This window comes from Perissodus microlepis, chromosome 3 (assembly GCF_051167445.1).
Source record: "Perissodus microlepis isolate ML-2025 ecotype Zambia chromosome 3, ASM5116744v1, whole genome shotgun sequence".
NCBI classification, from domain to species: Eukaryota; Metazoa; Chordata; class Actinopteri; order Cichliformes; family Cichlidae; genus Perissodus; species Perissodus microlepis.
Window position 1 is genome coordinate 37662567 of NC_140463.1, and position 13437 is coordinate 37676003.

General features: G+C 43.8%; 1 protein-coding gene across 8 annotated transcripts in view; it reads right to left on the reverse strand.

Annotated features, from left to right (window-relative positions):
• Positions 1-508: 508 nt before the first annotated feature.
• kcnip4a (potassium voltage-gated channel interacting protein 4a) overlaps positions 509-13437 on the reverse strand; it is a 163259-nt gene continuing 150330 nt past the window's right edge. For all 8 annotated transcript variants that reach the window (XM_084924316.1, XM_084924322.1, XM_084924318.1 and 5 more), the window contains 6 exons: positions 13149-13218; positions 12574-12644; positions 11900-12007; positions 2307-2411; positions 2155-2217; positions 509-2062 (listed from right to left, as the gene is read on the reverse strand). In XM_084924316.1, coding sequence (XP_084780442.1) covers positions 2015-2062; positions 2155-2217; positions 2307-2411; positions 11900-12007; positions 12574-12644; positions 13149-13218 — 465 coding nt within the window. In that variant the 3' untranslated portion in view covers positions 509-2014. The remainder of the gene's footprint in view (positions 2063-2154; positions 2218-2306; positions 2412-11899; positions 12008-12573; positions 12645-13148; positions 13219-13437) is intronic.

The window sequence follows — 13437 nt, forward strand, 5'->3', positions numbered from 1 at the left end:
GTAATAGGACACCCATCGGCAACAGGTCAGTTCATGAAATTTCTTCCCTTCAAGATATTCCACGATCACTTGTAAGTGGGATTATTGGAAAGTGGAAGTGTTTAGGAAACACAGCAGCTCAGCCATGAAGCATCAGATTGTGAAGTTGCAGAGCATCAGCATGGAAACTGTGCACCGGGAGCTTCATGGCTTGGGTTTCCATTGCTGAGCCGCTCCTGTGGGTGTAATGTGTAGTTGGCCTGGTACTTTTAGATCTAAAATATGACGCGCTTTTGATGGAATAGATTTTTAAAAGTTTTGTCTGCAAACTATTTGATCTGTTTGTAACTTTCCAAATCAACCGTGTTGCTCTTTTGTATTCCGTAGTGGATAAAAGTTACTTTTCATCATCAGGTCTCTGCAAATAAAATACAAATCACACTCAAACAAGCGGTTTAACAAACAGCAAGTTAAACAAGTTAAAACCAAACACACTATCTCCTTTTACATGAATAACAAGAAGCAGGGCTGAGAAAAAAAAGTGTCATTTTCTTTACTAAATTATGGATGATTAACATGCCTCACTGAGGAGGTTCATATGTTCCCGACTCCCAGTGATACATCGTAGAAACACACTGTACACTTCGAAGGACAAACATGATGAACCATTAAATGTTGCGACACATTAACCATAAACCACAGTTCTCAAGTATAAGTCGTATTTCTGCCTACTTCCTGTGTCTAATATCCAAGTCTCTGTGAAAAAGAGCAAGAAAAAAAGAGAGAGCATGTCAGACAGAAACACTCAGACACACTTGAGACACTTCTCTCAATAATCCAGTAGTTTTTGCTAACATTTGGGAGCCAATCAAACCAATCAGGCTGAATCGGTGTGGGCAGCTGCATCCCACAGGATGGAGGAGGAGAGGAACAGCAAGAAAACCCAAACTAATGAGTATAATACAAAGTTTGTACCAATAACCAAACCCCACTGGCCTTTCTTATTAAAAACAGTGACTCATATGAACAAATCTAAAGACCTGAAAATCACCCGAGGGTGACTTTTCATGTAATACTGTACAATGACCTGAACACCTTATAAATAATCCCAAGCACTGCTCCTAGTGTAAACTCATAAAACCCAAAGAAAAACATACTGATGGATGATTTTACTTTACAGGAAATATACATACATGAGGTTAAATGAATTCCACTGAAAGCAGCATTTCTCCTGTGACAAAGAAATGGTTGTATAACATCATAAATAGAGCTACCTGTGTGCTTCTGTAGACAAACCATCGATATTATGGTCCAAGTTTGACATCAATACAATCCTTGTGTTGTCTCATTCTAGTTGGCAAGTAAACAAGAACAAAAGTTTCTCAAAGAGTTCTTATCTAATAATGTTTTTTATAGTATGTACAGTTTAAAATGGTAAAATGTATTGTTTTTTATTTTTCCCCCCTCTAAACAGTTCCTTCAAAGAGCAGAAAGACAGACCACGATGGTTAACTAAATCGGGCGGGAACACTCTGGAATTGGGAGCCGGTCTGGAATGTAAAAGCAGACGGAGTGTGACGTTACATCCGATGTTTTGTTCGGGTGTTTCTAATGCTGCAGAAAGTCACAGTGATCTGATTTGGCAGTAAATAAAGCAGAACAGAATCTGTCTGAAGCCTTTCGTTAGACGTCTTAGGCAGAAATCTGAGTTCGGCAAACACAAAGACACTCCAGAGACAGAAGGCGGAAATCAACCTTAAAGTTAATGGTTTCATTTTGAAGCATCTCCTTTTAATCCATTTTCACTATTTCACTTAGAAGTTTCCCGAATTTGTTTAAAAGAAAGCGGCAATCAGCTCCAGAGTGTCCACGCCTATACCGCCTACTTATAACTGAGGCCCTCTGTAATGAAGAATAACTTTATCTATGGTCAAAAAGTCTGCATAGCACACTGTACACAGTATGAGTCCAAGTCAGTAACTGGGCCAAGCTAAAGATGATGGTCTCTTCCAAATCCTCCACAGCCAGCCGAAAATTAAAGAACGTTTTCAAAGAGGTGCATCGATCGCATGATGTTTTCATCCTGAGGATACAAAATAAAAGAGACAATACGATGAGCGGTGCTGAGACTGTGCCAGCAGCAGTGTGAGCTGATGTTCTGGGGATCGGCCTTACGTTTTGGCAACAGTCGATGAACTCGTCTATGGTTACCACGCCGTCTTTGTTCTTATCCATCTTCTGTTAGAGGCAGACAAAAGGAGAGATATGAAAAAGGTTTTCTGAAGCCTCGTACATAAAACAGTAAAATCTGCCAACTGCCTGCTTGCCTGAAAGAATACTTCTACGTGCTGACGGGGCGTCTCCTCTTTGAGGACGGGGTATGTGCATTTTCCCATCATGTCGTAGATGGCCTTCATGATGTCCAGCATTTCCTGTGATGCACAGAAAACATAAGAGATAAATACAACGTCTTACACTCAGTTTGCACTGACTACTCACTAGCAGTTCTTGTGTCCTCACTCATATCTTACATGCATCTGGATTCATGCACGAGTCATGTTTCAGGATGAATTATTGGTCAGCGTCAGAAAAAAGAAGAAGCCAAACACTAATTAAAATGAATGGCCCTGAGCCTCAGCTGTTGTGCTAATCAGCACGTGTTGCATTATAGAGCATTCATTTGCGCCGGGACTGTTTGTTCTTTCAGGTCCCCGTAAAACAGATTCAAGGAGCAGGAAGTTGTTCAACTGCTTGTTAACACAAAAATCATGTGGCAGAAAATTGATGCATTTAGATACATGGACATGGTCAAGATGGGACCATGAAGTTCAAACTGAGCATCAGAATAGAGGAGAAAGTTGATTCATATTTCAGTGATTTTGAACTTAGCACGGTTCTTGGTGCCAGACCAGTTTAGCAGTTTCTGAGTATTTCAGAATCTGCTGATCTGCTGGGATTTTCCCACACAACCATCTCTAGAGTTTACAGAGAATTAGCCAAAATAGATAAAACATGCAGTGAGCAGCAGTTCTCTGGGTGAAAATGCCTTGATGGTGTCAGCGGTCAGCGGAGAATGGCTAGACTGCTTCAAGTTGCTAGAAAGGCAATAAGTCAAATAACCGCTTGTTACAACCAAGGTACGCAGAAGAGCATCTCTGAACACACAACACATTGAAGCTTGAGGCAGATGGGCTACAGCAGTTGAAACAAACAACTGTGCAGGGAAAATACTATTAGCTTGTTTAGGCCGGCTTTGAAAAAAGTGGCTTTAAATGTATGCGGGCTGGCTTAATCCATGCGTTTGAATTAAATTAAAAGGAACCAGCTTTGTTAATGAACATATGGCAGCTCGACAGCTTTAAAAATAGTGAAAGTAAAGAATAAAATTAATTAATACATCACTGCTCATTTAATACATCACTGCTCAAAGACGAAGAGTTTATCAAATACTTTAAAAAAGAATGGACTATATTTAGGCTTTAATGACATTCCTGGAACATCAGCATCTGTCCTCTGGGAAGCAGGGAAAGCCGTGATGAGAGGTAAAATAATCTCTTTCTCATCACATAAGAAGAAAGAAGAAAACAAAAAAATTCAGGAACTAGAGAAAAACATCAAATCCTTAGAAAAAGCCTATGTGTCACACCAAGATCAAGAAATATTAAACAAAATACGCAAGACAAAACTAGAATTAAATGAAATTATTAATAAAAAGACTAAATTCTTAGTACAAAGACTTCGCCTGCAAAATTATGAACACGGTAACAAATCCGGACAATTTCTTGCTAACCAGTTAAAAATCAATAAAGAAAAAACAACTATATGTGCTGTTAAAGATTTATCTGGGAATACAATATATGATCCTAAAAAAATAAATAACATTTTTAGGGATTTCTATGAAACTTTATATACACCACAAATAAACCCATCTAAAAACGAAATTGATCAATTTCTCGACAACATAACTCTTCCAAAATTATTAGACACCCAAGCAATAGCACTGGATTCGCCACTGACGCCAGGTGAACTCCAGGAAGCTCTGATAAGTATGCCCAATAATAAGGCTCCAGGTCCAGATGGTTTTCCAACAGATTTTTACAAAGAATTCTGGACAATTCTGGCACCAGTTTTTCACAGGATGTTGCAGGAAATCAAAGAAAATGGTAGACTACCACCAAATATGAACTCTGCAAATATCAGTCTCTTACAAAAACCAGGCAAAGACCCTGTATATCCCTCAAGCTATCGTCCAATATCCCTTATTAATGTAGACCTTAAAATAATCTGCAAAGCTCTCTCAAAGAGATTAGAGAAAATAACCCCCCTTTTAATTCATCCTGACCAAACTGGTTTTATAAAAGGTAGGCACTCATCAACAAATACACGTAGATTACTTAATTTAATAGACTACTCATGCAGTAAAAACACTGAAACCATAATATTTTCTTTAGATGCAGAAAAAGCATTTGACAGAGTTAACTGGAAATTTCTATTTGCAACTTTACATAAATTTGGTTTTGGACCCTGTTTCATAAACTGGTTAAAAATATTATATAACTCCCCAACAGCTTGTGTCAGAACAAATGACCAAACATCCTCCCGCTTCTCTCTTCTGAGGGGCACCAGACAGGGATGCCCACTCTCCCCTTCACTGTTTGCAATTTTTATTGAGCCATTAGCAGCAGCAATTAGACAGGCTACAACAATTAAGGGCATAAAATGTAAGAATATAGAACATAAAATCAGCCTTTATGCAGATGATGTGTTACTTTTTCTCCAAAACTCACAAACCAATATTTCTGGGGTAATTGCATTGATAAATTCCTTCTCAAGTGTCTCAGATTATTCAATTAACTGGTCGAAATCAACAGTTCTTCCGATTAATTGCTCCTTCCATAATTCTTCTCCTTCCCCACTGCAATGTGGAAATATAAAATATTTTGGTATCAATGTCTCTCCTAAACTTTCAGAATTAACTAAATTAAACCACATCCCACTTTTAAAGACAGTAGAAGGCGACCTGGCTAGATGGAAATCTTTACCCATATCACTCATGGGAAGGGTCGCCGCTATAAAAATGATAATCTTGCCAAAAATAAACTATTTATTTTCAATGATCCCAAATAAGCCATCACAAGATTGGTTCAGATCTCTAGACTCGTACATTTCTAAATTCCTTTGGAAAGATAAACCCCCATGTATCAGCTTAAAAACACTACAAAGGACCAAGGATAAAGGAGGATTAGATCTGCCTAACTTTAATCACTATTTTTTAGCCAACAGGCTTCAGTTCATCTCTAGATGGTTTAAACACACCTTCTTAGATGAACCTTGGATAGATGTAGAACAGGCACTATGTAATAACCTAGAAATTTCAGACCTACCATTTATCAGCTCAAACATCAAACGACATGAATGCTTTAAAAGCATCAATATTAGCTCTTCTCTGACAGCATGGTGGGAGTTTCTAAAAATGACAGAGTCTTCATTAATCCCATGCAAACGTACACCTATCTGGAACAACCCGGACATATTACAAAACAATAATATGATAAACTTTTCAGATTGGAGTTGCAAAGGAATTAAATACTTGGAACATATATTGGAAGGAACAGACTTTATTTCGTTTGACAGACTAGTTATACAATATGGGATCAACAAGAAACGATTTTTGGAATATCAACAAATTAAATCCATAGTAAAAAAGAAATTTAATCCCAGTGAAGCTGAATTACAAACACCACCAAGTGTGGTACAATTTCTTAGTCTAAAACCCCCCAAATTATTGTCTAAAATATACAGAACACTTTCTAAAATAGATGAATCAATATCCCTTCCTATTGCAAAATGGGAAGCAGATTTATCAATCAACTTAGACCCAAACCTTTGGTCTCAGATATGCTTAAAAACCTTTCAATGGATCAGAAATCCCAGTTTGCAATTAATACAATACAAAATATTACACAGAGTGCACTATACTGGTCATAGGATGTTCAAGATGGGCTATACGCCTTCCAACAACTGCTCACACTGCACAGCAAATACACCGGACAATTACATCCACGCTCTTTGGTTCTGTCCACCAGTTCAGAAATTTTGGCGTGAGATATGTGAAGACTTATCAAAGTGTCTGAAATGTAACATTCCAGCCTCCCCTTTAGTATGCTTGCTGGGCAACTTGGATGAGGTCACTGCAGAAATAAACACAGCCCACGTTGTTTTTACGGCCCTATGCATTGCCAAGAAAATGGTCCTCATTAACTGGAAAAATAAAAATAATCTTAATTCTAACCAATATAAAAACCATCTAATAGATCACATTAGTCTTGATACAACCTCTGCCATCACATTTGATCAATCCCTTTGGGCTCCTTTGATCGGCTTCATCACCTAGCGGGGGTGGGGGGTCATGGTTTGGTCCTGCCTTCGCTATTGTGGTTGATGTGGGGGTAGGGACGGCCTTAGGGCGTCTGGGGAGTCCCTAGGGACGTTTCCCTGGAGGGCCTAACCTGGGGGCTGTGGCCATGACCTGGTTAGAAGCTCTGGGGCTCTTGGATGGTGTTTTCCTTCTGGCTGCGTACAGCGGAGATGGGGGAGGGTCTGTGCTGGCGGACGTTGGTTACTGGCCTGGTAGCCTGGCTGCCCCTGGGAGGGTCCGGGACGGGTGTGGAGGCTTGGGGGTCTGGGGGTGCTCCGCCCCCCGGTCTGGGGTGCTGGCCGGGCCTTGGGGGCTTGGGTCCTGGCTGTTGTGTCGCCGGAGCAGTGGGCAGGTGGGTGCAGGGGGGCTCAGCCCCAGTGCAGGGGACCTCTGGTGCATCGGCCCAACTAGGGGGCTCTCTAACTGGTGGGGAGGTTGTTACATCTTTGCAGGTGGTCTCCTCACTACAGGAGCTCACTCTGCAGGTGGGGGGAGAGATATAGGAGAGGGGGAGAATGAACTCAACCTGGGTGTCTATTGTCTTGTGTAGTTTGGGAGATGATTGGATGATGGGGTGGGTGCAGTTTTCTCTGGGGTGGAGTCGGGTGGGCTGCCCCGAACTCTGTGGGGCTGGGCAGTGCTGCTGCTGCGGGCCCCGGTCCGGATGGGCCTGGGCCTCCTTGCCCTGGTGGGTTCCAGAGCGTGGGGGTGCCTACTGGGGTCAGCGGGGGAGCTGGCCCCAGGGAGGGGCCGCTTGCCCCTCCCTTTCTTCCCTCCCCATCCTCAGCTGCCTCCCTATTCCCGCTCTACCACACCCACCCACACACGCAGGGCTTGGGGTGCAGGTATGTCACCAGGGTGCAGGGGAGGCACTCCCCCTCTGTCCCCTTCTGGCCGCCTGTGCCTCAATTTTATTCTGCAACCTAGACATCCACATTACTCACACTCTCACATAACACATACATATAGGGCCTTGGGGGTGGGCACGTTTTACAGCATCCAGAGGATGGTCGTTGTACTCCAACCCACCTCTGGCGCTGGTGCCCTACCCTCAATTTTAAATGCATTTAGACACTGAGGGTTTTCGGGAGGAGCCGTGCTGCTCTCTGAGAGGAAGCTAGTACCATGCTCTCCTGAGTTTTAAATGCACTTTAGAACAGCACACAACAACATTACATATGAGCGGGCGTAGGGAGGTTTGAGGTCTTCACTCACCCCGGTTCTGTTAGCCGTCAGGGCTGGGGGGCTGGGAGGAGGTGCTGGCCGTCAGACTGGGGTCTGGGATGCGGGGCCTCCCTGCTACTGCAGATAAGGAGGTGGTCCGCTTGCCTCCACCCCAGAGAGAAGGGTTACATCTCCTGGGTCTAGGTGCGGCTTGCCCCTCTGGGGGCGGGGGTACCTGGACCTGGGATATAGAGTATGTTTGGGGAGTGCGACTGTCTGTGCAGTGTCTATTTGTGTCTGTCTACACGTTGGGTGAGTGCCGAGTATTTGGTTGTGCATATGGGGGTGGGAATGCACATCTGTGTCCGCGTGTGCCTGTTTGTCTGTGTCTATATGTCAGGTTGGGTCTTAGACTCAACCTCTCTGGGTACATCTCAGGCCCTCTAAAGTATGGAGGCCTATCTCCCCTCACCACACTCCCTGCCGGTGGCTGATGCCCTTAGACGTTGGTGTGTTGGTGGTCCTTGTCATCTGGGGCTGGGCGCTCATGCATGTACCGGCTCACTCCTGGTGGCCGATTGGCGGGGCCGGGCGCCTGTGGCCCGGCTGGGCTCCTTCCGGGGGGTGGGATGCCCTCAGGCCTCTGGCCTCTGGGCCTGAAGCTCGGTCCTCTCTGGCACAGCTGGCTGCCGGCGGAGCCCGCGGGCACGCCACTGCAACCCCCTCTGGCCTCTGCTCCGTAGCTGCGGGGTGACCTCTCGTTTGGGGCTCTACTCAGCTCTTCCCAGGAGGGTGGCACGGTTCCCCCCCCCTTTGGTGGTCCTCCTCGGGTCCTTGTACTCTGGGGCCTCTGGATATCTGGGGCCTGGATCTCCTCCATACCTGCTTCATACCCTGGTGGACGGGGCTATGGCTCCCCACACTCCCTAGCAGATCGTTACATGGAGAAACCTTTGGAATACAAGCATGCTGATCCACACAGGTATGCACACAGGTGTACACACGGGTGTTCACAGACGCGGACTACACCTTTCTTGGCTGCTGCCTCAAAGCACATTGTGCGCTGTCTATCTTGCGTGCTGCACAATATCGTTTATTATTTAGTATCTACTGTTATCTACTGCTAGCTAGTTTATTGTGATGGTGCTGTTTTTATTATGTTGCTCTTTGTTGTTTGCTTTCTCTTCTGTTTTTTTTCTCCATACAGGTGATCCAGGCGTTTTGTTTGTTTGTTTGTTTGTTTTTTCCTTTCTTCCCCCCCTTCTCACCGTCTCTTCTCCCCTTTGGTTTTCTTTCTCTCCCTCTCTTTCTTTCATTCTTTCTCCCTGTCCTATCCCCCAGTCACGTCTGTCCCGTTTGTAGCAACCGAAAATAAAATAAATACATAATTATAATAAAGGTCAATCAAATGGACCAATATGGCAAGGCCATGATGATCCACTTGGTAAAATAAATCCGCTTGGCATCTTTCTTGGCCTTAAGACAACAATTCTGATGGCTAAAGATCCAAACGGGACACAAAAAAAAAAAAAAAAAAAAAGAGATATCTGAACATACTTCACCTTCCTTTCAGGCTTCCTCTCAGTACATTTTGAAATTCAACATGCAGAGACTTGAAAGTTGCTTGAATCACCGTGAACACGGTGTCTGTGGTTAATATAGTCACAGCCATAAATGTGGATTTCAGGGGAGAAGCAGAGCACGCCTTACACATACATTTGCCCCCCAATTAAATGACGATATAAAATAACAAAAAAAAAGAAGAAGAAAAAAAAAAAAAAAAAAAAAGATGGGACCATGAAGTTCAAACTGAGCATCAGAATAGAGGAGAAAGTTGATTCATATTTCAGTGATTTTGAACTTAGCACGGTTCTTGGTGCCAGACCAGTTTAGCAGTTTCTGAGTATTTCAGAATCTGCTGATCTGCTGGGATTTTCCCACACAACCATCTCTAGAGTTTACAGAGAATTAGCCAAAATAGATAAAACATGCAGTGAGCAGCAGTTCTCTGGGTGAAAATGCCTTGATGGTGTCAGCGGTCAGCAGAGAATGGCTAGACTGCTTCAAGTTGCTAGAAAGGCAATAAGTCAAATAACCGCTTGTTACAACCAAGGTACGCAGAAGAGCATCTCTGAACACACAACACATTGAAGCTTGAGGCAGATGGGCTACAGCAGTTGAAACAAACAACTGTGCAGGGAAAATACTATTAGCTTGTTTAGGCCGGCTTTGAAAAAAGTGGCTTTAAATGTATGCGGGCTGGCTTAATCCCTGCGTTTGAATTAAATTAAAAGGAACCAGCTTTGTTAATGAACATATGGCAGCTCGACAGCTTTAAAAATAGTGAAAGTAAAGAATAAAATTAAAGGTTAGGGTAGTTTTAGTTAAGCTGTAAATGTAGTCAGGCCACACTGGCAGGGACACATCTGTCCATGCTCTGCAATTTTTTATGTAGCCAGCTGGGGGAGTCACCATTTATGTGTATTTTCTAAACGATACAGTGTACAGGCTGCACAGTTTTAATAATAAGAATGTGAAGAATCACTTATAGCAAAGATACATGAAAATAAAATGTAAGAAACATTGTTTACTTCTATGTTCCATATTAACCCTCCATGTCTTTTGACACAGTAGATGGCAAAAAGAGCCATGTATTTTTCCCTGGAACATTCTCTCACAGTCTGTTCTCTAAAACCTAAAAGAGGAACTATGGATTGGATCAACTGGTCCCTAAATGCAATTGACACCCCTTTCTCAACGAGAAGTTTGGGCTTGGGTGAGCCTGAGTGCTGAAGATATCTACCTATTCGGAACAATGGTAACAGGGTTCTGGCTGATCGGAGCTGGCTTGGCCCTGACTTATCGAAGAATTAAGAAGCGGAACCGGCTGTTCAAACCCCCACAAGGCTGCCCGCTGGGATTGGAACAATGGGAGAGGTGTGAGTTTCTCAAAATGGGCCCATTGAGTCAGCACGGATAAGATCTTGGAGAGGCTACGGCTGCTGTGAATACTCAGAATAAGATCTCTGACTGCAGACTGGATACATCTCGGAAGGGCTAGCCCGGAATAACATCTCTGGGCGCAAAATTGGATGACATCTCGGGGAGGCACATTGCCGTGAGTTCTCAGAAATTGGCTCCTTGAGCGCAAGAAATGACAACATCACAGAACGCAAGTATGGCGAAGCTCGCGGCTCTCCAACGGGAGGAGAGACCAGTGTTGGACTGTAGAACTGCTTTGAAATTCATAAGCTGTTTGCACTGAAGTAAAAAATAACATCACTTATGCGGATACCCCTTCGGCGCCAGCTACAAGGCCAGAGCTGAACAACAACACCCTGATAACGACTGTGTTTAGTCTGTTCCTTCCCATTCCATGCAAGGCCACCTGGGTTGGCTGGAAGACTGTTTACTTAGCCTGGCAGGGCGAAGGACACTGTCTCAGCTGAACTATGGACACGCACACACATACATATACTGATACTGATAAGCACTCACCGACGCATCACCCTCCCTACCCCGGATCCAACGCCACCTCCAACGCTTACCTCCCCTCTGATGTGGACATCGGGTCAGTTGGAGGCGCAGTCCAAAGATTGTAGCGGTCCCAGATCAGATGTACACACTGGAACTCTTTCCCATGTTGCTTGTCTGTGTTTATTGTGCTATGGTGTGTTGATATCTGTGCATTCCTGTATTATCCATGGTTTTTTTCCTCACTACCTAGCCTGACCTGTCTCTCCAATGTGATGTTTGTGTATTGTATGTACGGTCGGCAAGGTCTGTCATCTCGGTTGTGGGCAAAAGACCTGCAACTGACAAATAAAGGCTATCTCATCTCTCTCTCATCTCTCAAATGTGGCTCTGGAGCGGCAAACTGGAGACACCTGCTCAGTACACGGACTGAAGACAGTACTGCAACTCAACCATAAGAGGGCAGTGTTTGTTTTCAGTACAGCTAATTCTTCCTAAGAACTTTTAAGTATTGTGAACTCCAATGCTTGAGTGCTTTCACACTGACAAGCAAGGACAACAAGCTTAGTGAGCCAGTAGGAGGAGGATATGTCAATGTTAACCCACAGAGGCAGATTCCTGGGAGGATGTTTTCTTCAGTTTAACTGTTACATTTTTGATCTTTACTGTACAAAAATCGAGCGCAGTCTGCAGGCTCCATGTGAATATTAGCAAAATGCAAACTGGCGTAGCGCTGTGCTCGATCAGAATCAACGAATCGTGAACATCCTGTACAACAACATGTAAGTGAATTAACTAAAGCATGCGGCGTGAAACACGGCGAATATCTCAGCACTGTGACCTTCGTGTTTTTAGGAGACGTACCTCTTTAGTGATATATCCGTCTTTATTGATATCATAAAGGTTGAAGGCCCAGTTGAGTTTTTCCTGGACTGTGCCACGCAGGAGGATGGAGAGACCCATAACAAAATCCTGTAATGGAAACACAACTTACTGACAAATGTGCAAAACATCACAGCTTTAACTCAACAACGACGCATGAGACACTTTCTACGTGAGGCACTTCAACCGATTCCAACCTTTCTGTGAGGATGCCGTCCTCTATCACGTATTCATTAGAGGAAAATGATGAAACGGCAAAAGTGGAGCTATCATAAATCAAAAATAGCTCATTATTCAAATGTTTAGTCGACTGGTATTCAGTGTCAGTCCTCAGGGAGATCTCGTACTTCAGAACAGAGTGGACCGCACATTAGGCAGGGAAACTTTGGTTTGGCATAATGACAGCTGTTCCCTGTTCTGTCCTAATAAGCAAATAAGTGCCCTTCATAAATATTAATCAAATGTTGAGCATCTTGAGTAAACTTGATGAGGCTAGATTTTTTTTTCTATAAAGGGGGTTGCAGGTTACATAATGATCGAGTGTAAAGCCTCGTCTGTAGGAGCGTTTGATGCGCACACCTTTTCGACAGCGAACCCACACACTGGTCGAGTTTTAAGACACTGCGAAATGAACAATCTGGCAACTCTGGGCTTACCTCAAAACTCACAGAGCCATTGTGATCCGTGTCAAAAGCATTGAACAGGAAGTGTGCGTATGTCGAAGCATCTATGGAGAGAACAAACAACCAATCACAGAACATCTGTCGTGATTACGGCTCGCTGGCAGTGGTGGCTACTGCAAACAAGAAAAAGGTTCAAAGCGGAGACTGTTTTTTCTTTTCCACTTCAAAGAAAACAGGCTCGCGATGAGAGGGAAGAACAGTGTGCTTAGAGCTAAGGGTTTTATCATTGTTTCCTCTGTGCTGTTCCATTATGTTCACTGGCCTGCCTTTCTTCTCTCTGAACAGATATATCAAAGCTTCCTAATGTTTCCTCTGTTCCTCCTCGGGTAGAATCTTTGCATAATGATGAGAGCCAACAGAGAGAAACTCAAGGCTGCCTGAATACAAACTTCTCTTCTCCCTCTGCCTCTCACCGACACTGTGTTTTCATGGGAGGCGAGGAAACCTAACGTACTCCGGACTTAGTGCAATTTTTGTAAACACGCATGAATGCGGGAGCTCCTGGGAAAGGGAAAGCATGCTGGGAAAACAAAGCAGCAGGCACAGACCTCCTTGCGGGAAGAACTGTGCGTAGATGTCTTTAAAAGTGTCTTCGTTGACGACCCCGCTGGGACATTCCTGCAAGACAAAATGGAGATGCGCAGGTTATCTGACATCTATGTTTACAGTCCTAGCCTTAAACTTGAGTTCACATAGTGCCAATCACGGTCACGTCTCACTAAAAACAGGGCACCTCTGAGAACAATAAAGTCGGCTAGCAGTGGGAAGATGTCTTTAAATGAAAAACAACATATTCCACCAGTGACTGACCATCGAATCCTCAGCAGCTATCTCGTC